Source organism: Ambystoma mexicanum, chromosome 5q (assembly GCF_040938575.1).
Source record: "Ambystoma mexicanum isolate Mex_15411 chromosome 5q, UKY_AmexF1_1, whole genome shotgun sequence".
Classification (NCBI taxonomy): domain Eukaryota; kingdom Metazoa; phylum Chordata; class Amphibia; order Caudata; family Ambystomatidae; genus Ambystoma; species Ambystoma mexicanum.
In genome coordinates this window covers 1383331481-1383357272 of record NC_090933.1, presented here as the reverse complement: position 1 = coordinate 1383357272, position 25792 = coordinate 1383331481, and the positions used below count along the sequence as shown (strand labels likewise).

Genomic DNA, 25792 nt, shown 5'->3' with positions numbered 1-25792 from the left:
CTTTTCCTTCTCAAAGGCACTCTACCCTTCCTCACCTTCCCCCAGAGACTCAATGTTACCCATGCTCTGGTTCTCTCCAGGCTTGACTATTGCAACAGCCACCTCCTTAATCTTTCTTCATCCACCCTGCAACCCCTCCAGCTAACCTAGAATACGGCTGCAAGACTTATTCTTGCCCACAAGCCCAGGGACCACATCTCTCCTGCCCTACAAAGCCTTCACTGGCTCCCGGTTAAATTCAAAACCCTCTGCATCATCCACAAGGCTATCTGGGGCCAGGGACCACTCTATCTTCAATGCTTCCTGACTAAATACTCCCCTTCTAGAGACATGTGTTCCTCTGGCACCAACGCCCTGCGTGTGAAGCGGTTTTCTAAACAGAGAGCTGGTGGGCAATCACTTTCTTCAGCAGGCTCCCTCCTTTGGAACAGACTCCCTCTTCCTGTGTCTTGAGCAGGACCTTCTTAAATTCCAGAAAAGTCTCCTCAAGACCTTTCTCTTTACCTTTTCCTTCTCCTCCTCTCTTCCCTGCTAATCATACAGTAGCGTGACTGATGTGCAGGGCCCGTATGTATCCTCGGGACCCTTCCCCCCTCCCACATCTCTCATCCCAGCCACTGTCTATTTACTGCACTTCCTTGGCTCACCCTCCCCACGGGAGGTTGCTCTTACATTCTTCTATTCTTAGCACATCTCCAAAAGCACCACATCACCTAGCCCCTCCCACCTGCACTTGCACGTTCTGAACACTCACAAGGCATAGTAGGTTTATCTCCCCTCCCTGTTAGTCTCACTAGTTGTTTGTACTATTAATTCAATTATTTATCTTTGTTTTAATTCATTGTCTACCTTCCCTGCCCCCACCCTGTCGCCCTATGGGTGCTTTGAAACAGTTTTGCTAATTGTATAAGCGCCTAACAAATGACCAATAAATAAATAAGGATAGGTGGTAGAATAGCAGTCACAGTAGATGGGGGAGATGGAAAGTGCCATGGAGGAGGAGGAGGAGGAGGAGGAAGGATAGACGGATAGATGGAGAAGGATAGATGGAGAAGCTGCACAGGCTCGACACAAACTCACCAGGTGGCCTAGTAGCTGAAGGTTGGTGGGTGGAAGTCCAGCAGGAGAGTCTTGGGCAGGAGCAAGGTAGTTCAAATGGGTGTCTTCAATGAGGCACAGACAAGGAGGGGAGTAGGGTGCACATTGGATGTCTGAGAGATTACAATACATACCATGGGACAACACAATAAGGCTTGTTGGTGTGCTATGCTGACATACGAGTTAGAAATTAATCTGTAATGTATTAGCAGTATTTTCTTTTGGACTGATGTTAAAAAAAGGATTGTACAAAGTGTTGTTCACTATTTTTTTAATTCTGAAATCTCATGAGAGGGTGACCCACTGAAAATATAGTCAAAGACGACTCTATACCTTCAAAGACGTATCACATTCAGAACATGTCTATGGTTTCTCCCAAGTATCCTTTATCTGATGTATCACACGTCGATTATTTTTGCTTGAAAGTCATTTCTCATTAAGGACATGATTATGGCTTCCCACGGTGCGATTTCTCTTATGTATGAATAGTTCAGTTTTGCTTGACAGCCTTAACACATTAAGAACATGCCTATGACTTCCCCCACAGTGTGATTCTTCTGATCAATAGACTTCACATCGAAAAATGTATTACATTCATAATATATATAGTCTCAAACGTGTGATTTCTCTGAGGTAACATTAAACTATGCTTTTCCTTGAAAGACTTATATCGAGGACATGCATATGGGTTCCCACCAGTGTGTTTTCTCTGATGTCACATTTGATCTCTCTTTTGCTTGAAAGCCTTACACATTCATGCATGCGTGTACATAGTTCCCTCAGTGTGATTCCTCTTCTGTATCAATAGAGAACTGATCAGCATAAAAGACTTATCATATTCAGAACATGCATATGGTATCACCCGGTGTGATTCCTTTGATGTATCACAAGTTGATCAATTCACTTGAAAGTCTTATCACATTGAGGACATGCACATGGTTTCCCCCCAGTGTTACTCCTCTGATCTATCAATAGATGACCCTTCTCCGTGAAAGACTTAGCACATTCAGAACATGAATATGGTTTCCCCCCAGTATGACTTCACTGACATAGCAATAAATATGTCTTCTCCTTGAAAGACACATCACATCAATAACATGAATATGGTTTCCTCCCAGTGTGACTCCTCTGGTGTATCACTAGGTGACCCTTTGGCTTGAAAGCCTTATCACATTGAGGACATGCATATGGTTTCTCACCAGCGTGACTGGGCTGATGCATCAATAGATGACTCTTCACATTGAAAGCCATATCAAATTGAGGACATGTATATGGTCTTCCCCAATAAAATTTCTCTGATTTTTGACTAGTTCAAACTTATGCTTGAAAGACTTATCGCATTCAGAGCATCCATATGGTTTCACCCCAGTGTGACTCATCCCATGTAGCAATAGATGCCTCTTCTCCTTAAAATACCTATCCCCCACAGAGATGTGGAGCAGGTGCAACTGGATCTAGGTCACATGACTAAGCACCACCACCTTCTTAGCCCTGCCTCTTCCTTCCTGCTCTTCGCTCTTAGATGAAGGGTGTCTCTCGCCCAGGCATCCAAAGCGAAGGGCAGTCGAAGAAAAGGGCAATATCAGTTTGGACCTGTTTGGACCAGGAGGTCCCAGGGCCCGACCCCCTGCTCAGAGAGCAGGTAAGCATGCACCAACATGTGTTTACACCCTCTGTCCCAACAGGCCATCCCCACCACCTCTGGTCCACCGTGATGTTCCGTTATGCCCCCCTCCCTTCTCGCACACAGGTGTTGCCTGTTTTGCTTGATTCTTCTACCCTGCTCCTGCTCCCGCTCCCCACCCTCCAGCCTACTTCTGCAGGAGTCTGCCCTGAAACATTCTGGTTTCACCATCACCGTCTTGTGGCCAATGCTGGATTTGACTTTTATGGACTTTGTTGATTCACGGTGCGTCACCCTTTCTCCACGTTCATGCTGGACTTCCTTTGCATCTTGTAGTCATGGTGGCCCTGAATCATGCTGATGCGATCTTCTTGTATCCTGGCTTGCAACATTATGTGTTACTACTGACTTCTGCAATTGTATTTGTTTTCCACTCTTGCTTCTCCACCCTTTCTGACTGCTCACCCTCTGTTCTCTCCTCCCCTCCTTTTCTTCCTTTTCTTATCTCCTCCCCTCCTGCCCTTACTTTCTTCTATGGACTTACTCTATCAGAATTGTCCCTGGACCTAGTATGATAGCAACCTCGTCAGTCTCCTCCCCCCACCCCTTACTTGTCCCCCCCTCCAGCATCTGAAATGTCATCAGGCCTAGTACGATAGCCGCTTGTTTTGTTCCTCCCCTCCCTTTCTGCACCCTTCTCCCTCACCCGAGTTCGATAGTTAATTTCACATTCTTACTGTTCGTTGCCTGTAAGAATGTCATTGTATATTCCCTTGTTCCCTCCCTTGTCGTGAAGCACTTTAAAAACACATTGTGCATAAGCGCTATATAAATAAACTATCATATCATATCTTCAGAGCATGCATATGGTTTCACCCCAGTGTGACTCCTCTGATGCATCAATAACTGACGCTTCATCTTGAACGGCTTATCACATTCAGAACATGCATATGGTTTCAACCCAGTGTGATTTCTCTGGTGTACCAATAGCTCACCCTTTGTCTTGAAAGCCTTATCACATTCAGAACATGCATATGGTCTCTCCCCGGTGTGATTCATATGATGTTTCACAAGTTGATCATGTCGCTTGAAAGCCTTATCACATTCAGAACATGCATATTGTTTCTCCCCAGTGTGACTCATCCTATGTAGCAATAGATGCCTCTTCTCCTTGAAAGCTTTATCACATTCAGAGCATGCATATGGTTTCACCCCAGTATGATTTCTCTGGTGTACCAATAGCCCATCCTTTCTCTTGAAAGACTTAGCACACTCAGAACATGAATATGGTTTCTCTCCAGAGTGACTTATCTGATGTTGCAATAGTTGACCCTTTGTCTTGAAAGCCTTATCACATTCAGAACATGCATATGGTCTCTCCCCGGTGTGATTCATATGATGTTTCACAAGTTGATCATGTTGCTTGAAAGCCTTATCACATTCAGAACATGAATATGGTTTCACCCCAGTGTGATTTCTCTGATGTACGACTAGTTCACACTTTTGCTTGAAAGCCTTATCACATTCAGAACATGCATATGGTTTCACCCCAGTGTGATTTCTCTGATGTCCCATTAGCTCATCCTTTGTCTTGAAAGCCTTATCACATTCAGAACATGCATATGGTCTCTCCCCGGTGTGATTCATATGATGTTTCACAAGTTGATCATGTCGCTTGAAAGCCTTATCACATTCAGAACATGCATATGGTTTCACCCCAGTGTGATTTTTCTGGTGTACCAATAGCTCAGCCTTTGTCTTGAAAGCCTTATCACATTCAGAACATGAATATGGTTTCATCCCAGTGTGATTTCTCTGGTGTACCAATAGCGTGCCCTTTTGAATGAAAGCCTTATCACATTCAGAACATGAATATGGTTTCATCCCAGTGTGATTTCTCTGGTGTACCAATAGCGCGCCCTTTTGAATGAAAGCCTTATCACATTCAGAACATGAATATGGTTTTTCTCCAGAGTGACTCATCTGATGTTGCAATAGTTGGTCCTTTCTCTTGAAAGACTTATCACATTCCGAACATGCATATGGTTTCACTCCAGTGTGATTTCTCTGGTGTACCAATAGCTCACCCTTTGTCTTAAAAGCCTTATCACATTCAGGACATGCATATGGTATCACCCCAGTGTGACTCATCCTATGTAGCAATAGCTGCCTCGTCTCCTTGAAAGCCTTATCACATTCAGAACATGCATATGGTTTCACCCCAGTGTGATTTCTCTGGTGTACCAATAGCTCACCCTTTCTCTTGAAAGCCTTATCACATTCAGTACATGCATATGGTTTCTCCCCAGTGTGATTCATATGATGTTTCACAAGTTGATCATGTCGCTTGAAAGCCTTATCACATTCAGAACATGCATATGGTTTCTCCCCAGTGTGACTCATCCTATGTAGCAATAGATGCCTCTTCTCCTTGAAAGCCTTATCACATTCAGAACATGCATATGGTTTCACCCCAGTGTGATTTCTCTGGTGTACCAATAGCCCACCCTTTCTCTTGAAAGACTTAGCACACTCAGAACATGAATATGGTTTCTCTCCAGAGTGACTTATCTGATGTTGCAATAGTTGACCCTTTGCCTTGAAAGCCTTATCACAATCAGAACATGCATATGGTCTCTCCCCGGTGTGATTCATATGATGTTTCACAAGTTGATCATGTCGCTTGAAAGCCTTATCACATTCAGAACATGAATATGGTTTCACCCCAGTGTGAATTTTCTGGTGTATCAATAGCGTGCCCTTTTGATTGAAAGCCTTATCACATTCAGAGCATGCATATGGTTTCACACCAGTGTGATTTCTCTGATGTACGACTAGTTCATACTTTTGCTTGAAAGCCTTATCACATTCAGAACATGAATATGGTTTCACCCCAGTGTGACTCATCCTATGTAGCAATAGCTGCCTCTTCTCCTTGAAAGCCTTATCACATTCAGAACATGCATATGGTTTCTCCCCAGTGTGACTCATCCTATGTAGCAATAGCTGCCTCTTCTCCTTGAAAGCCTTATCACATTCAGAACATGCATATGGTTTCTCCCCAGTGTGAATTCTCTGGTGTATCAATAGCGTGCCCTTTTGATTGAAAGCCTTATCACATTCAGAGCATGCATATGGTTTCACACCAGTGTGATTTCTCTGGTGTACCAATAGCTCACCCTTTCTCTTGAAAGCCTTATCACATTTAGTACATGCATATGGTTTCTCCCCAGTGTGAGTTCTCTTATGCACCACTAGGTTACTCTTATGATTGAAAGCCTTATCACATTCAGAACATGCATATGGTTTCTCCCCAGTGTGAGTTCTCTGGTGTATCAATAACGAGCCCTTTTGATTGAAAGCCTTATCACATTCAGTACATGCATATGGTTTCACTCCAGTGTGAATTCTCTGATGAATTATTAGATCACTTGTTTCTTTAAAAGTCTTGTCACACTCTTTCTCTTCAGTGTGTAATCTCTGATGGTGCAATATACGGCATGTTTCACTAAAAGTAGCTTCACATTCAGAAAATTCAAAATGTACCTCCATTCTGAGGACACTATTTTGAGATAGTGATTTCTTTGTAAAGAGCTCCTTGTCAAATTCAACCTGAATCCCTCAGTTGCTCTCACCAGGTCAGGTGCAATTTTACAGACTTGAGTGTCAAGAATGAGCCACTATCCTCGGCCAGAGCAGGCAGGTCTGCGATTAGAACTGTTCTACGTCCAGAGCATGGTTTCTTGCCTTGTGTTCATGCTTTTTAGTCTTTAATAAATGTCAGCTGCCACTGGAACATCAACAACTATTGACCAGCACCACAGCAGCGGTGCTATTGATTCTGAAGCATAAAGTCCAAAGTTGGTGTTCAGCATCTTTTTCATACTGAATGTGGCACACCAGTGCATTTACACAATATTTGGTAAGGAGGTTCTACACAATGCCTGAAAATGCTGTGCCTCTACTTTAAAGTGGCAGCCATTGTCCTCTCCTCTGTTCAGTATAGATTCAGTGGTCTACCATTAGATTATGTCCTGAACGACTTGTCGCAGCCAGTGAACCATTTCTTCCACGGTCAGAGGCTCCAGGTTGGGAGTGACTGTCATGAGAAAGAAGCAGATGAGGTTGCTATCATACTAGACCCAGCTATCAGAGGAAAGCTTTCTTTAAACATTTCACAGTTTTCCAATCCCTGCTTGAAGGAAAAGGAAAAACAGGATTAGTGTTCCATAAGCAACAAATACATATTTCTTATTTTAAAAATCATATGTGAAAAGCAAAAAGGCATGTTTCAACTTTATAATACTGGTTTCATGAAATCCTGGAATTTATATGCAGCACACTGAGTTAAATGAATAGTGTAACGTGTCCCCAATTCCATGAACAGGATTAACACATAAATCTCTAAACATGTGGCCCATTGACCATTCATCCTTTGTCACAGAAATGAATAAAGGTGTGATCAAACTAGTCAACAGCCAGGATGAACACAATGCAGTGACGTGCAGCCCCTGAAGTCTGAGAAATGGCCAACCCGTCAGTCGAGTCATTGCTGGTTGTGGTCAATTAACCAGCTCCACAGTGCACAGAAAAGATGGTGGAACAGGAACAAAGAGGAAAGGAAAGGTTGACTGCATTGAGATAAAAATAATGGGAGGCATGGGAGACAGTAGTCTCAGTGTATAGAGTCTATGTTTGGGGGTCGCTACCACACCCCTGTGTCACTGCACTGAGGGTGCTGTGTAACACATGCGAATAAAGATGGTTACTATGAGGGTGAGAAAAACCCCATAGACATTAAACACAAAAATAGCCTAGAACACACATAGCAAAAATGCCTAAGAGTGGGGAAAAGAGTCTCACTCTTAGCAGGTAAAAAGAAACAAACCCTTCAAATCCAGCAAAGCTGCTGGGGGACTCTATAGGTAAGGGAAATTAGCCATAGAATGAGAATTCTCCCTAACAGCCAGGTCCGCACTTAGAAACCTCTGTGTATTAAGCGCGTTATAAATAACTTATCACATCATATCATATCTCCTCCCCTGGAGAGCCTCTCAAGGTCCTCTCCCTTGCAGGCCTAGTGAGCTCCTGTTCCTTTTACTGAGAGGCCTGGGGGTACTAGACACAACTCCAAGTGTTTTCAGGTCATTACCCAACAGGACTCTCCCAGGCACTTCACTCTGCACACTAACAGGTATCTTGACAGTCATATCATTACACTGGATGAGAGCTGGTTAACTGGGAAAGCATTTACACAGGGCCTCCAGCTAACTTGGTTAGGCGTTTGGGTGCCTTAGCAACATCCTCCACCTTGAAAAATGTTTCATCAACCACAGTTATGCTGGCTCCAGTGTCTCTGATGGGAAGAGTCTCCTGGCCATTCACAAGAACACTATCTTTATAATACTCTTTAGTATTATCTGGGATGGAATTATAGACATCTACATTCTGTTATTCCCACAAGCCCAGGGACACTAAAGAAACACTAGCTAAGACTGTCATGGGTTCATCAGCCAGAAGGTGAAAGTTTCCACTTGCCATAGGTACTTCTTCCTCTGGGGAGAAGGCTAAGGAGACAGTGTGGACCCCTGAAGGTTTACCCTTACATCGGTTATCCCCTTTCACATGGTCAGTTGACCCACAAACATAACATTTCCCAAATGTCTTGATGAATGGAGGTTTGTTCTGACCTCCATCTGTTTTGGGTCCAGATGGTACACTAGCCTGATTCGGTTTCCCTTGTGGTTTACCCTTATGTTGTTGTTTGTGGCCCTCTTTTGGATTGGAGGTATTTGAATTCTCCTTGTTATATTTCTTTGGCTGCTTTCCCTGACCCTTCTTCTAAGTTGCCCCAGAATCCTTGTGAGTAGCCCTGTTGGCAACCCACAAGTCAGCAGCCTTAGCTAACTTCTTTGGATCTATCTCCTTAGAATCAGCCAAGTACTGTCTGAGCTCAGGAGAGCAGGAATCATAAATTGACTCCAACATTACAAGATTCCTCATACCTTCATAAGTGTTATGGTCTTCCCAAATCTAGCAATTAAAGCTAGCTTCACACACTCCTAATCCATCCTATCCACCTCCCCCAACTCCAACACAACACCAGATGCAACAGTGGGCAGCCTAGAAAAGAGCCAAGGAAGCAACTGATTCCCTGTAATGTCTTGAATCCCAAGGTTATATTCAAACATTGCCAACCAATCCAAAATATCAAGCTTAGCCTCATACATACCCACATTTTCTTTAGGCATACAGGGTCTCTTAGGACTGGAAGACTTAGAAGACTCTGGGAGAGAAGCATTTTCCAAAGACAACTTTTCATTTCTAAGGCATGATTCATTTCTATTTCTCTGAGCTTAAGTTCTTGATGCTTTTGTTCAGTTTGAGCATTTAAACGTTTAAATTCCAATTCAAGCCTCATCTTTTCTAGAGCAATGAATTCAGGACTGGGTGTAGGGCCTGGTGGGTCCCAGTGGACAAAGGTTGAGGTTGCTGAGCAGGTAAGGGAGCAGTGAGGCCTACGTTAGGAGACTCATCTACTTCCTCTAACTCATCAATAATAGACACATTATCATCCTCATTATTTTCCACATTTGCTGAGGGGTCAGGCATTTCAGAGCCACCCTCCAGACTTTGTTTCTCTAACAACCTTTCAATCTACTCTGACTTTCTTCCTTTAACAGAGAGATTCCTTTCTCTACACAGATTTATCAGATAATCCACAGTGTAACTAAGGAGGGTCTCCTATCAGACATGAGTAATATTGCTTTTTAGTGATGTTTAGCCTTGTGGTTAGTTGATCCAAGGTAATAGCAGCACTCCAAGTGTAATCACTATACTTCACCGCTGTACACCAGTGTTAGGCAGAATCATATGCAGTACCCTTGGGGAACACCACACACAATTAAGACTACAAGTGACAGTACAATTTCACCTTTGGTACAAGCCTGTACTACACAGTAAAGTGGTAGCGATGGCTGAGCAGCCAGACTTATCTCAAGAGGAAAGTGAGCAGTATCAATAGTTACACAAAGTACTACCCCTCGAAGGAGCAGGAGGGTCCCGCACTGCTGGATCAGTGCCCCTCTCTCCTCCACCGAATCCGGAGCCCCCCTGCTACAAGGTAGTCTCTGTGGAAATTGTGGCAATTTTGCCTAGGAGGGCGGCGCCTTCCCGTCGAGTGAGTCGAGATTTTACCTGACCAGCCGACTCTTGTGCAGTAAATGCACCGCTTTTATTGTGCTGGGCCAAATTAGCTTATGTTGCCTTGAATGCAGGCATCTGCCCACTGCTACCATACCTTGCACACGAGGAAGCCGACTCTAAGAAGGCCGACTGCTTCCACAGTGCCTTTGCCTGATCCCCCTTGCCTGGCCTAACCTCCCCTCGCCTGGCCTAACCGCCCCTCGAGCCCGATTGGCCCACAGCGGCTCTTATTGGCCAATCTATCGCCGGTAGGTGATCGCCGGTCCCACCCACGAAGGACCACACACCAAGGACTGCTTCCTGTCCTGAACCTGTCCATGCCTATCCCTGCCTTCTGCAAGCCACTCTGCTCGACGCTGACCACGCCAGCCTAGGGTACTGTTATCCCTGCCCGATTACATCCGGTGCAAAACCATTAGGTATAAGATTACCTAACAAAGACTGATCCACAAGCCGCACGGTAACACCGCAACCTGCCTGCATCCAATTGCCTAGTGCTCCCTGCGCACTCAATCAACGTACGTTGTTCCGCACTCCCCCGATCCTACACGATTACAAAGACGCAACTATAACATAACGTGCTTGCTTGATTGTGCCGTCCTGCATGATATCCCAAGACCGCCTCCTCAACGCTGTATGTTGCACTGTCCATATTGAACTGTTTGTGGCCACTAACGTTGTCCAACCCACACGTGCCCTCTAAAAGCCAAATCTTGCACTGTCTTAACCGCTGTTAACATTGCTAAGCCTAGCCCTTGTGTGTTTGCATTTGCTCTTTGCTTTTTGACCTGACCAGTGACATTATTGCCACCTTGCCTCTTTGCGCCTCTATAATGCTCTATTACGTATAGCTCTGCTTGTTGCCCTTGTATTGCATTGTATACTATACATTGTACTGCATATTGTATAGATTGTATTGCTTCAGTCCACATGGGCCCTAACGTTGCATTATGCATTGACCCAACTGTTCCTACTACTGTTACCTGCTAGCACCATTACTGCCCTTTACCTAACGCATACCCTATCCCTGCGCGCTGCCACTGCACCCATGCCTATCCTGTCCAATGCCACCCTGGCAATGGTGCCGCAGCCCATAGGCTCTTCCCAACACGGCACTCTGCAACGTTCTGCCCTCGGCCACTACTGCGACTGCCTAGGTGCATTCCATCAATACGCACCTCTCACAAGCCCTCCTGCAACCACCCTGTGTTCTAAAGCCTTCTGCCATCTCGCTGCATCAACCCTCATGCACCCACCGTACTAGCAGTAACTCGCGCCCCTGAGGCTTCAGCCCGCTCACATGACACCCACAGCCAACCCTAAACCCGCATCAGTTATGCCAACTTGGATTATCCTTATCATGTTTCCCTTCTGCTTGGTACAGTTCAACCTACCCTGCACAGGCTTGCACTTCATCACCCACCCCAACAGGCTTAGTAGATCACCCTGTCCCAGCCACCATCCTATCCCCTGTCCCACCCCTTTCCTACCAAACTCAAGCCCATTCCAGCCACTTCTCACTCTGCCCCACCATAAATTAGACATTTGCTCTACACAGAAAGCCTTGCCTGCTACTACCCTCTGCAAACCACCTCCACAGCACAGCATCACCAGCAAGTCCTACCCTAGTACTGGCACCACAAGATATGACCGCCTTAGGTCCAGGACACTCATCACCGCTAGCCCAGCTAACATAAGTGAGAGTAAAAGCCAACCAGAACCAGACACCCCATACACCAGTGATTCATCCCACTGTACACTAATTAGAAAACCACACCAATCCACCACCGAAACCATCAAAGGCGCACTTATCAATGCTAGATCACAAGTCGCCCACGCACTAGACATAGCCGATATGATCACACGCAACAACCTAGACCTCATAGCTATCACTGAGACATGCCTACACGCTGCATCTGGCCCCACCCTAGCAGTAGCCATCCCTAATGACTACACCATCTACCGCACAGACAGACAAACAACCAAAGGCGGCGGAGTGGCTATCATAGCCAGAAGCTCCCTCAACATAAGACATCTACAAAATCAATCACTCCTTCCGCTGAATTACTCACATTAAAATCATCCACTTCCAGCACAAGCACCATCACCACCTCTACAGACCACCAGGCCCCATTTCATCATTCAATGACGTTATAGCTCTACTCCTTTCCAACAACACCAAACCTAACTCACAGATTCTCATCCTGGGCGATTTTAACCTGGGGTACAACGATGAGAAAGACGACAATGCTCGCACAATAGCCAACACGATCTCAGAATTAGGACTTACACATCACATCTCTCAACCTACACATAATAAAGGCTGCATCCTTGACTGGATCGCAGACCTCAACTGTAACACCATCCTCTCCAACACACCTTGTGCCTGGACTGACCATCACCTCATCACCTTCGCCATTAACAAAGACAAACACACACCAGTGCCCCCGCCCAACGCTCCACCTACACTCACAAGAAACAGTAAAAATATTACTGTGGAGAAGCTTATCCCATTACTCCAACCCATCATCGATTTCCCGCCCACCATTACCAACCCTACAGAACTAGTAGACCTCTACAATACGACCATCCTCAAAGCTTTGAACACGGTAGCTCCTCTGAAATTACGGAAAGCCAAACCTTGTGCGCATCTCAATTCCTGGTTCACCCCTGAACTCAAATCACTCAGCAAAATCAAAAGACAAGCCGAATTAGCTTGGAAACAGTTGTTAGGGAGAATTCTCTGTTAAGGCTAATTTCCCAAACCTAGTGATCCCCCAGCAGCTTTGCTGGATTTTTGGGGTTTATTTTTTTCTCCTGCTAAGAGCGAGACTCTTTCTCTCCCACTCTTAGGCATGATTTGAGTATGTCCTTTGACTATTTATGTGTTTTATGGGCTATGGGGTCTTTTACTCCATAGGGCTTCATGTGTTTTGGGTATGTGTGTTACACAGCACCCTCAGTGCAGTAACACAGGGGTGTCATAGTGACTCCCAAACATAGACTCCATACCCTGGGACTGACTACTGTCTCCCAGGGCATGTAAAGTCACCATTGGCGTTACTAGTCCAGAATTGTGAACAGAACCAGTACAAACCATCATATTGTGGAAGTACTGGTAAGGGGTAATTCGATTGCCCCAGGGTCCATTTTCGAGGGGGCACTGTCCAGTCCCCCCTCGTCGAGTTTCTGGCTGGTGGCAGTGGCTACCACGCGGGGATTTTCCCATTGATTTTAAATGCACCACTGTTTGGTGCAATGTTAAAGATACCGCCGGTTTATTTATTTAATATTAATTCACCGGTCGAGTCTTTTTGCCAGAACTCGGTTTTAAATTGGCGTTTGTGTTTGCCTCTGAAACTCTAACCCAAGTCGAGCCCTTTGTTTCACTTTTTGGCGGGCTTCTGCACAGAAGCCCTCCAAAGTGGTGCCACTCTGTCTGGGTCTACGGGATGTGTGGGAGGGGGAATAGGCACCCAGGACTGAGTTGCCTTGGCAACTCAAGTCACCACTTAGCATGTTTGATTGACAGCTATGCTGATGAATGGGGGTTTTCTGCATAAAAGCAGGGCTTTGGGGACTGGAACTTCCGACGAGGAAGAAGCTGAGCCACCTGCAACCCGACGACACCACCGGTGAAGCCCTGCTGCAACAAACTCACCACTTTCCAACGACAGGGAAGATCTTCAGCTGTAGAGTCTCTCCTCCTTCGAGCTGGTAGGAACAACCAGTTTGCCTTCTTTCGCTCACAGAAGCGTGCCTTGGTCGAATCGCCCGTGCCAAGCACCCCAGCGGCCGGATAGCCAAGCTCACCACTTTTGACCGCGAATGAAAGGACTGCAACTTTTCATCGGGAACTCCGCGGCTGGTTTCATCCCTGGGCAGTGCAACGACTCCAAACTTCCTCTACGACGAGATCCTCTCTTCCTCTGACTGGAACACTGAGATGCAACCACTGCCAGGAACAACTGCCTCCGCTGGAGCTTCCTTCCCATTTAAGGTACTGTGTCCTGCCTGGCCTCCCTTTCTACAGAGTGCTCAAAGTGCCCCCTAAATCCTTGTCCTCTATACTGGGTTGGCTGCAGACCTGCTTACTGTGCTTTTCTGAACTATTCCAACTCCTTTTTGACTTTTCTACAAAGACTTTAAAGTGCATTTCAGCTGTGTGATCTTGGGCACATTCCGCCTTGCTCTCTCCAAGAGTGGGCCTGGCCTATGAACTTTTTGCTCTACAGTAGACCCTGCCTTTCTTGACTTGCTGTGGTTTCTTAAAAGTGTTGGTATTGCGTTGTTTCCATACTCTGCCTTTTCTCTCCCTTTTTAAACTGAATTATTGGAGTGCCATCTAACGTTACGCGCTCACCTCTGTTTTGCAAATAAGTGGTGTCTTAACTTAGACTTGTCGAATAATTTAATTAGGGAGGTGTATATACTTATAGTGACTGTGTTTGAACTTGCTTGACATATAAGTGCCAGTGTATTTTGCAAGTGTGTCTTTAAATAAATAATTATATACTTTTATACCAAAGCTCTGGTCAGTGTTTGCTTGTGCTACTGTATTTTTGTACCTAATGTGTATACTCTATATACTGCCTAACTCTTCTTGAGAGAAGTCTGACTGCTCAGCCACAGCTACCAGGTAAATCTGTGTGGTACAGACTGCTACCAAGTGGGTTTACTGCCAACACCTGTAGTCTTAATCTTTTTGCAGTGCTCCCTAAGGGAACTGCACAGGATTCTGCCTAACAACAGTCGCCATCAACGAACAATAAAACCTCCTATTCCCTAGCATCCTCTACATATAAGTCAGCTATCATCCAAATTAAAAGGAAATATGTTCAACGAGAGAATCTGTAATGCCAAATCTAATACCAAAGAGCTCTTTAACATCCTGAGAGACCTTGAGTCCCCATCCCCCATCCCCGACACATGCACTAAAGACAAATCTTGGTGTACCAACGTACAGGAAGCACTTCTTGGCAAAATTGCCATGCTACAAACTAAAATTGAATCTAAAAAAGACAGTCTTACCTTCAAAGACAATCCCACTTTCCCTACGCACATCTTACAAACGGATGACATCAACCCATTCGAATTCTCCCCCATCTCAACCAAAGAGGTCGAAGACATAATCAATTCCCTGAAACCCTCCAAATGCCAAGGCGACATCTATCCGGCTTCAGTCATCAAAGATGCGGACAAACATCTTGCCCCTTTCATCACATCTCTCATAAATTCATCCTTCTCATCCAGCATAGTACCCGACAATCTAAAGGACTCTTGGGTACCACCTCTTCTCAAGAAACCCACACTAGACCCCAGCGTGCCCACCAACTACAGACCCATTACCACTGTGCCCTTCCTTCTAAAAATCCTCGACAGAGCTGCCTACCTGCAGATACAAAATCATCTAGAGAATAGCAACCTCCTAGGACTAAGACAATCAGGCTTCCCACCAAAACATGGCGCTGAGACAGCCCTGATTGATCTTAAGAAAGAAATGGGCAACCTCAAAGACAATGGCAAACTAGCCCTTCTTCTCCTTCTCGACCTGTCTGCCGCCTTTGACCTGGTCAATCACGACATTCTCTGCAAACACTTAACCGTGGCAGCTAAATTTTCCAACAAGGCTAACGCCTGGATCAAGTCCTGCTTGAACAATAGATCCATGAGGGTCTTTGCCCTCACAGCATCTGCTGAACCAGCCCCTGTTACATGCGACGTCCCCCAGGGGTCTTGTGTCTCCCCGACACTCTACAAAGTTTTCACAAAACCCCTCTTTGACATACTAGACCATTTGGGTTTCATCTACACGAATTGGGCAGATGACACTCAAATACTCATCCCACTAACAGGCAACTACACTACTGACAGCACAGTCCTCAACAATATCTTCTCCATTATCCAAGAACAGATGGCCAAACACGGCCTTTGCCTTAACAATGACAAGACTGAGCTTCTCCTCCCAGGCTCTCAATCCAGACTTGACAAACTAGACAAACTCTACCAGACATTCACCATTGACGGTAACAACATCCCTGTCTCCAATAACGTCAAAACTCTCGGAATCTACCTTGACTCCTCCCTCACACTGACAAGACAAATAAACGCTATTTTGTCAGCCACTGCTTACACTTGTAAGCTTATCAATGCCAGCAGACCGTACCTCTCACCCCCAACTGCATCACCTTAGCTAGAGCACTAGTACTCTCCAAAGTAGACTACTGCAACGCTCTCTACTAGGGCACTAGCCAAAAGAACATCAATAAGCTTAAGTTATTCAAAATAACGCCCTAAGAGCAGCTATAAATATACCTAAACACAAGCACATCTCAGACGCAAGACGCACCTGTCAATGGCTATCCATACCCCAGAGAATAGATTACAAAATACTCTCTCTCACACGCAAATGCTTATCCAACCAAGCACCCAGATACCTTTCTGACAACTTCACGAAACACATCCTATCTCGCCCAACCAGATCAGCCCAAACACATTGTCTAAATATCCCCAGATTCAAGCTCCAAAAAGCAGGCGGCTCAAGCTTCCCTGTGCTTGCTTCCAAACTCTGGAACTCACTACCAGCTGACCTTAGACAAGAACCCTCCTTTCAACGATTTAGACTCAGTGCCAAATCATGGCTACTGGCCAAAGTCACATAATACGCCTACCCAATCACACATAATTGTAAATATAGTCTTACAAACTGCCCTACCTCAAACCTTTGTACATTTGCTGTAATGCATATACTAATTGTAAATGCTTATAATGTCACTATTATCTGTAACACATTTTTTTGACCTTTGCGTGACTTGTTGGCCACTATGTAACCGGCCAAGCGCCTGGATGCCCCAGGGCCAGGCGGCGCTATACAAGTAATAAACTAAACTAAACGAAAGGACAGCAACTATGGTTCAAACAAACACTGACTCAAATATTTCACTATTATTAAGCAGTAGAAAAATTCACACTCTTAATACACTACACCACACCCAATAGATTCTGGACAAGTTAAGCTCAAAATGAAGTGTGAGCAAAATGGCACTCCAGTATTTTAAAAGGGAGGGAAAGAAAGTTAGACAAAAGTTAAGCAGCACCAACAAGTAAGTAAGCAGAGCAATCTAGAAAAAGTAACTACAGTGAGGAAATCAAATCAAGAGGCCGGGGCCAAAGTCAATGGACCAGAGTCTTATGCAGAGGATCACACAGTTCAGAGTAGTTTGCGGTTAAGCCTTTGCCAAGAGTTCAGAACGAAGTTGGTCGGACGAAGAGTTACTTTAAAGAAGAGAGAAGGACAAGCCCTCGGATTGGCAAAAGCTTTCAAGCATTTTTACCACGGTCGGACAAAACGGGTGACCGGATTTGAACAGTACCTTAAATGAAGAAGTAGGCTCTAGCTGAGGCAGACGTTCTTGGCAGGTCATGCAGGCTCACAGTTCCTGAAGCGCCTGCCGGACTGACAAAAAGTAGGAAGACTGGAGGATCCTGCACTGCCCAGAGAAGGAACCAGCAGCAGAGCAAAGCAACAAATAAAAGGTGCGCTCCTTAAAACCCAAGCAGGGTCCGTTCCTCCTGGTTATCCAGTTCACTATAGCTGTGCACAGCAAATTCGACCAGACGAGGGAGGCCTGGCTTGCAGTTTGGGTGAACTGGTTGGTCCCACCAGCTCAAGGGGAGAAGATTCCTTGCAGATCTTCCCTGTCGTCGAAGTTTGAAGATTCGGACCCGCAGCAGGGCTTCACCGGGAGGTTCAGTCGTGGTAGAGGTCCTCGTCTGTCAGCTTCTCTTCAGTTCTCTCGATCTAGTGGCGACTCTCCCTTCTCAGTCCCAGAGACCTGCTTTTTATGCAGTTTTCCCCCATTCACACAGTCTGGTTGTCAATCACACAGCAGGATGGCTGTCCCGGCGGGACATTCACCTTTAGCCAATCATACCAGAGTGCGACATGGGTCTCCAAGGAGACCCTGTGCAGGGAGTCTCAAACCCCTCCCTCACATCCTGTCCCCCTCAGACCTTCAGGGGCCTAAGGAGGGCTTCTGTGCAGAAGCCCGCCGAAGGACGGCGAACAAAGGAACCAAACCTGGTTTGGCGCACAGAGTAAAACACGAGAAAGACCTTTACAAAAAGAAATGGTGAATTAACCCATCCAGAACCATATAAAAGTATATATGGTCCAGCAGTTTTAAGTTCGAGGCTACTAAGATAGCCTAAAACAATACCAAGGCTATTTAGAATAACCGCGGTAGAAAGTAATAGGGTAGTTACCACTGCCACCAGCCAAATCTTAATGAAAAGGGAACGAAACAATGTTCCATGAGAGACAGACAAAAAGGGATAACTATTAACCCTTTCCAGTACTCTATGTAAGATAGTTTGTACTGAGTCTGTGATTTAAAAAGACTAATAAAGTCAATGGCAACTTTACATGTTTCTGGGAGTCAGTAGTCAGTCCCAGAAAAACAGTTTCAGTGGGAAGTCTGAAAAAGACAACCCTGTGTCACTGCACTGAAGGTGCTGTGTAACACACAATAAAAAGTTGATGCCTATGGAGTAGGTGCGGCTCCACAGTCCATGAACACATAAAAATGTACAACACATAGCCAAAAACACATCTAAGAGTGGGAAGAAAAGGCTCACACTCTTACCAGGTGAAAAAATAAATCCTAGAAATCCAGCAAAGCTGCTGAGGGACTCAGTAGGTAAGGGAAATGAGCCATTCTGGAGAATTTTCGCTAACAGCGGGAACGTCGGATGCACCGGCACATGCAGAGTTGTGCCGGTGCAGCCGACTTGCTGTGCTCGTGGGTGCTGGTCAGCCCGCCACGAAAAACCTGGCAGGCTGTCAGGCACCCGCAAGCATAGCCCATAGTATGGTGGGCAGGTAACTACGGTACCGGCATGCTTACCGGCACCGTAGTTCCCAGACCGCCGTGCTCGGAATGAGGCCCAGTAACACAAGAAAAACCTAAGAAAAAACAAAGAAAAACACATTGATATGATCAATAATAGCTGTCTACACACAAATGTATAAAGGTGATCGCTACTCAGTTCCATGCTTTGTGCACCCCATGCAAGTATGTCATAGTTTCATTACTTCATGAGCCCTTGGTTGTGATCAATTCAGCTTGTTGTGAATAAGTGCGCTCAATGTGTTATATTCTGCCATTTTTAAGCATGTGCTTCTCATGCAGTGCCCGTAAATGTTTGTTTATGTTCATATGTTTGTATACGTTTGCTCACCATTGTGAGAGTTCATATATATTTATAAGATTGCCCATTTTAACCTATACACCGTGTCAGCTTCACCGACCTGTGTGCAGGGAAATGTCGTGCTCAGAAGTACGTAGTTCGCGGCGCTAGTAAACGTCCTTCTGAAAGGAAACGATATCAATATGTTTACGTTATCCATCAATGTCAAGATTGCGTTTGTGTATTTCCGATAAGTTCTGTTCTTACCTTATCTGAGGTATCGCTATGCATACAGCTGCTCCCGCCGCGTACAGTGCAGCCGCGGCAATCGTGTTCCTGTTAATGTTTTTCCGTTGGCATGGCAACATTGTGTTACAAGATGGTCGATCGCAACTAGTTGCGTCGGCCATCTTGGGAGGGGCAACTCATTAGGAATTATGTGTGTGACATATAATCAGTGTTGTGCTTCGATGGAATTGTCAATGTTGGGTTTTCTACCTGAGATGGGACAATCCTGCATTAAACGTCTCTTCCGCATTGGTAGAGTTTTTACCTCAAATGCGCACTATGTTGATATTCCACATCTAATAACTCGATGCCGTCTAAATCACTTCAATACATTCTACTCTTGAATAAATATCAATAGTTATATATGGGAACTACATATAATTTTGTAGAACCACAAGCTTTAGTGGTAATATATGTTCTGATGAACTAATAGTTGAACAATTGAAAGCACAATACAAATAGTGCAAACATTGGCTGAAAATATGACATGTGCATTCATCTTCATGTGTATGCAAGTTTGTACCAATACCTCCTTTTAGCATTGAATCGAGTTAGTATAAACTCACCACAAGGGCAAAATCAGATTATGCAAATATCTATAGTTGAGAATACTCCAACACATTCAAGCCATAAGAAGTATTGATTCTAACTATCCGATGGCTCTGCATTTTCAGTCCCAACATGGCAGCAGATTGGAGGGTTGCTCCTTTTTTGGTATTCGGACTGTGCCTAAATCACCCAGAGGCGGCAATAGGGAGTTACTGTTGAGACAACTGGAGACCAAGTCCATTTTGGACCTTGAGACCAAGAAACCTAGGGGTCATAATCTTGATGAAGAGCTATACACGTTTTTAGGCACCTAATAGTATATATTTGTTTTTTTTATCTTTGATGAACTACTTTTATATTTCAGGTACCTTAAATGTTTTTGTATGACCTCTTGAATGTCTATTAATGTCCAACAGTGCCTTCTTTAGATTTTAGCCACCATGTACATTCCCTTTAGTTCTGACGTATCTTTCAGGTTGTTTCTTTCATGATATTGTGCAGTTTAACTTGCACAACTTTGTTTTGAACAAGATCAGTAGTAGGGTTTGTTTTTAATATTGATCACTGTGATGCATACTTTTACACAGAATGTCTTTTGGATTCCTTATGCTTTCTTACTCTCCCCCTTATCTTGTCTCGACCCCTTTTGTCTTTTCCTTGGCGGATATTTCACATCCTTTTAGATGTAGATACTTACATCGCAGGGGTTACCCAGTCATGGTATATCCCTTTGTGGGTCCACTATGTCTAAATATTGTTTTGGGACGCTCAAGTATATGTGTATCATCTTTTTGCAGTAGAAGGTTTACTAGGAAGCTAGTTTGCATTAATAATGGGGCATTTTTATGGTTAAATGCACTTTGCACTTTACGGTGGATGAATTTGTTGATCTGCTCCAGTTGTCCATGCATGCACGGTTTTTTGTCATGTATCCTTTTACAGAGAGAAGAGTATTTTTTAATATTTTAGATACTATGTCATTTTAAACAATCAGTGATTTTTAAATTCTTCTCTGATAATTGATTGCATGGTTTATGATTTACATTTCCAGCACATTTAGGAATACATCAGTGCATTCATGGACGTAGAGCACTGTGCATATTATTATTACTGTAGAGACTTCAACTCTCACCCCCCTTCCCTTTTTCCTTTCCTTTGCTGCTAGCACTTTGCACTTTCTTTGCTGCTAAAGCACTTTGCACTTTATACTGCATTTTTGAGCTTGATATCTCCCATCTGCATTTTTGTATTCATACGATGATGGCCATGCGTTTATGTATTCTTGAGACTTAAGATAATTACGGGGCATATTTACACGTTAGTCAGTAAATGGTATGTACGATATTCAGACTGCGGGACAGAGTTGAGGAGATGGCTGAACAACGGCGTGTGTGCAGATTATTTGCACAGATGCAATGTTTACTTACATGGAAGGCATTTACTGACTATGCTTCTACCTTATTACCTACCTTATTGTTTAGAGGCATGATATAGTCCGTATGGCCCCCGTGCATTGCACTAACAGTGGGAGTGTTTCATTAAAAAAATTTATTTTGATGACACTCACAGATATCAGTCGTGATTAACACCATTTTCCATCTTGTTACATTATTGGTGTTTTGAGATATTTGACATATTTTGTCTTTTTCTCTGAGCGGTGTATTCACCGTATTTTTTCCTCCCATTGCTATTTCCGCGCGTTGCTCGCCGTCTCCTCCTCAGTCCCTGCATTCATGAGTTCTAGGACACTGGTTGAAGCATTTTTAATTACATAGTAGTTATCTGGTGTTTTGATGACTATGGGGTGTACTTTATTCATATAGTACAGACCGCAATGTGGTGCTTTTAAATGCTATGACATGGCCGCCAAGTGTTTACTACATTGTACTGACTTGTGCATAGGGACATTCTATGCACTGCTACCATAGAGTTTGCCTAGCTCTTTTAAGGAGTCCTTTTTCTGTGTCATTCCCTACCTACGTGAACAAGCGTTCGGAGTACCATGAAACGTGTCGTTTGTTATTCAGGTTTTCTCCCTTTTTTCATGCGCTTTTATTAATAAAGAATACTTTGTGCTGCCTGGATTTGCTGTCAAGCCTTTTTTCTTGCTGAGATTGGACTTCTTTCTCTCAGCTGCTCTCGTGAGTGCAACCTGTTGGTTTTGCCCTGTCACGGGGCACAATTTTCGTTTGAAAATAAAAACTTTGTTAAAGGGACGGTATGGTTCCAAGTAAAACCGTAAAACCCCTGAAATTCGCCAGTTATGGTAAGCTAAGCAACCATAACTCGCGCCACCACCGTGCACTGCTAAGACTAACACCCAGGACATCAAATATGACTCAGAGATGGCAGCTTAGGTGCTGAGCTCCTGTGCCTGCTGATACTTATCCTAATAATTATGGCAGAGATCCCTGAACCTGTTGATACTATACAGCCTGCTAAGAGGCAGAAGGGTGAGGAGGAGAAAAGAGATGATAAGATTTTGAATATGCTCACAAAACTGACATTGGATGTTACAGACATCAAATCAAGGCTGATAAAGGCAGAGGAGAAATTCATGGACCTTACTGTCAAAGTGACTGCTGTTGAAGACCATCATGATCTGGTGGATGACAGGATGCTGCGTTTGGCTGATCAAGTGAGGCAGTTGGAGATTAATAATGAGAAGCTATTAGTCAAACTGTCTGAGCAGGAAAATTTCTCAAGAAGAAATAACATCAGGATTGCAGGATTTCCTGAAAATGCACTGGTTTCTATGCTACATTTGGATCCTAAGATATCTCTGGATATTGAGAGAGCTCACAGATCCCTTGGTATGAAACCTGCCTTAGGTCAGCGCCCTCGACATTTTATTGTCAAATTTCTAAGATTCCCAACAAGAGAACTGATGCTAAGGAAGTCTCGAGAAATTGGAGACCTGGCATGGGGAGGGAACAAAATTATGATTTTTGCTGACCTCAGTAGAGATGTTATGGAAAAAAGAAAATGTTTTGGAGTGGCAAAAGAAAAGGCACGTCTCAAGAAATTGAAGTATTATATGATTTATCCAGCAATTTTCCGTGTGGTTGTGGATGGACAGTTACACTCTTTTCCTGATCATAGGAGTGCAGAGGCTTTTTTATCCGACTTAGCTGATATGGATTGTGTGCCTATGGAAGCTTCAACATCTTCTATAAGTCCGAAAACAACAACAAAAAAGAAGAGATAACTTATTCTTCAGCCTGGTGTATTACTAGTTGAATGTTTATTTGACTTTATTTTGACTTTATTTTGACTTTCTTTGCTTTTGGATTCCTCTTTGGTGTTTTTCCGTTATGGTGGAGCCGTTGGAGTTTTGTTTTGATTTTGTCGCATGCACGGGAAACTGGGGCCTCATTACATGGATGTTCGAAGAAGGGGCCTTCAGTACGTGCTCCTATGCACGTTATTTCCGGGTTGGAATGACCATGGAGATGTGTTTTTTTTTTTTTTTTTTTTCTCGGGGCTTGCAGCTGGAATACCCTTTGCCTCGAATGTGACGGCGGCGCGGTCGCGTCGTGATGAAGGTTAAAATGAAGATGGCGGCGTGGTCATGGTGTGGATGGCAGCGCAGGCTACGTCACTGCTGGTCAGCCCAGGTATGGTGGATGAGGGTCGTGGACGTACGTGTATTGCAGCCAGTTAATGGGAACGAAGGTGAACATGATGGTCGTGTCACGTGTTCCGAGCTTCGTTTGAGGGAACGCTGTTGACTGTGCTCACCGGAGAAATGGGCTTGGGTTTGTCAGCCCGTCAGCTCAGTGACCATTTGCTTGGAGCCACTCACCCTGGGGGGGATCGGGCAGGAGTGCGTCCACTTTACAAACCGAGTCAGCCTCATAAACTTTAAAAATAAACGGAGCATTGTCTTGCATTCTTTTTCTCTGGGGCAATCTGCATGGAAAGGAGATGTTGGCTTACACTCCAGAGGAGCAGTTTGCATTACGCATTTTTCCTGTTTGCTCTTTCCTTGCCGTCACGCCAATCAGCCTCATTTCGATGTGAGAGGTGTCTGCTGCATTAACTTCACAGTCACTCACTCACACCGAGTCACTGGAGACCAAGTAAAAGGCAGTGGTGTGTGCTGTGAATACCACAACATGACATGGCACATAGTAGAACATAACATGAAACAGTCAAGACATGGAACATGTTTCAGGTGCAGCAGGTCTTTGCATTACATCACAAATCTTGTGCCCCGCCAACTATGCTCAAGAATGTTATTGTGCACACCTTCAAGTTATTTGGCATTTTGGAAGTTATCAGGCGGAATGTTTGTCAAATAAGAATAATGAGGGGAAAGACAAGAGGAAACACATTTTGATGGATCACAGCATGCTCCTGAATGCACGCGATATTCCGAAAGCCTCACTGCAGTACTACCGCGTTGCTGTGGATGGCAGTAAAATACCATCACTGCAAAGATCACTCAGCGTCCACCTAATGAGGCATTTCATACTGTTTTTACAGTTTGTGCTAGTGATGGAGAATATGTATATGTCATGTGTTAGTGGTGAACGTACTGTATTTTTATCACTGCTTTCAAGCCCACCTGTGTTTGGTTTACGTGGCTTAATGTGACTAAATGCTCCCTCCACTAATGAACATCTTTAGTATTGAACCCACACGCATTTATTAATATTTTTCAGCTGGGACCAGAGCAGCGTGTAGGGGAATGTTGGCATGCTGCGGGCTTTAAGCTCTAGTATAGGGAGAGCAGGAATATTGTATTAATGCTGCTTAACCCGGACATGGTGGGAAGAGGCACAGCGGCCACGTGACACTTTTTCACCCCGTTATGCAGTGGTTTCCTGCCGTGGGCCCTGATACATACAAGTGAGCGGACTGATGCATGGAATGCATTCTATCCAGGGTGGAAGTGTTTCTATGTCATCATCCACTACTGTTTGAAGGGTACTGTGAATGCTGGTGTTCCCATACTATAATACTGAATATTCGATGGTGGAGAGTCATGCATTCTGAGGATCTTGCTTGACTTGGTTCCCTTGGTGGAAATATATATGTGCTTAGTGGCTAAGCAGTGAATAGTGGACAAGGTGTGCACAGGCAGTGCTGAGTTTGCCTGGCCTGCACATGGTGTTGTTGCACCTTTCTGATGTGCAGCGTCCATTGCTTCGCATTCTGGCTCTGCATGATGGAAGTTGACACCTTTTGTGTTACAAAGTCAAGATGGTAATGATGCGGTAAGGGATTAGTGTTTTCCTTGCGCATCACTTTGGGTGAAGGTCCCTTCCTATGGATCACTGAGATTACAGGATTTGCAGAATGAACTGCCAAGCGAAGGCAATTGATGGGGAAGATGTGGTTGGGGGAACTGTTCTATAATATGGACTCGTTTACTGTGTACTAGGTATACTAGGGTCTGTTTCAGGTTTTGTTCTTGTTGGCCCGTTTGCCCATGTAGCTTTCGGTTGGTTATTGCTTGCTTTCTGCTGTTATGCTGGTGTTTGCTGGAAGTGTTCAGTGTTTATGCTTTTACATTCTATGTGGCATGATTACAATTTTTAAATGCTCTTGGGGGGGGTGAAGGAGAAAGGGGGAAAAGAGGAAAAAATAAATAAATAAATACATAAAAAATAAATAAATAAATAAAAAAAACATTCTGAGGTTGTCTATTAGATTGTAGGGTGCATGTGGTTTAGGAATGGTTTGTGCATTATTTGGCAGGAGTCTTTACTTTGATGGCTCGTTATGGTTGGGTTAGATATGTTGTTCTATGTAATTTGGACTGTTTTTTGACTTGCAGGAAGGGTTTTAGGTTGGATGCCTTATGGATTATAGTGGGGGGTTTGATGCAGG

General features: G+C 44.4%; 1 protein-coding gene across 1 annotated transcript in view; it reads right to left on the bottom strand.

Moving 5' to 3' along the window:
* Nucleotides 1-1352: 1352 nt before the first annotated feature.
* Nucleotides 1353-25792, bottom strand: part of LOC138498192 (zinc finger protein 850-like) — a 43805-nt gene continuing 19365 nt past the window's right edge. The window contains exon 2 of the mRNA XM_069622072.1: nucleotides 1353-6917. Coding sequence (XP_069478173.1) covers nucleotides 3563-6274 — 2712 coding nt within the window. The 5' untranslated portion in view covers nucleotides 6275-6917 and the 3' untranslated portion in view covers nucleotides 1353-3562. The remainder of the gene's footprint in view (nucleotides 6918-25792) is intronic.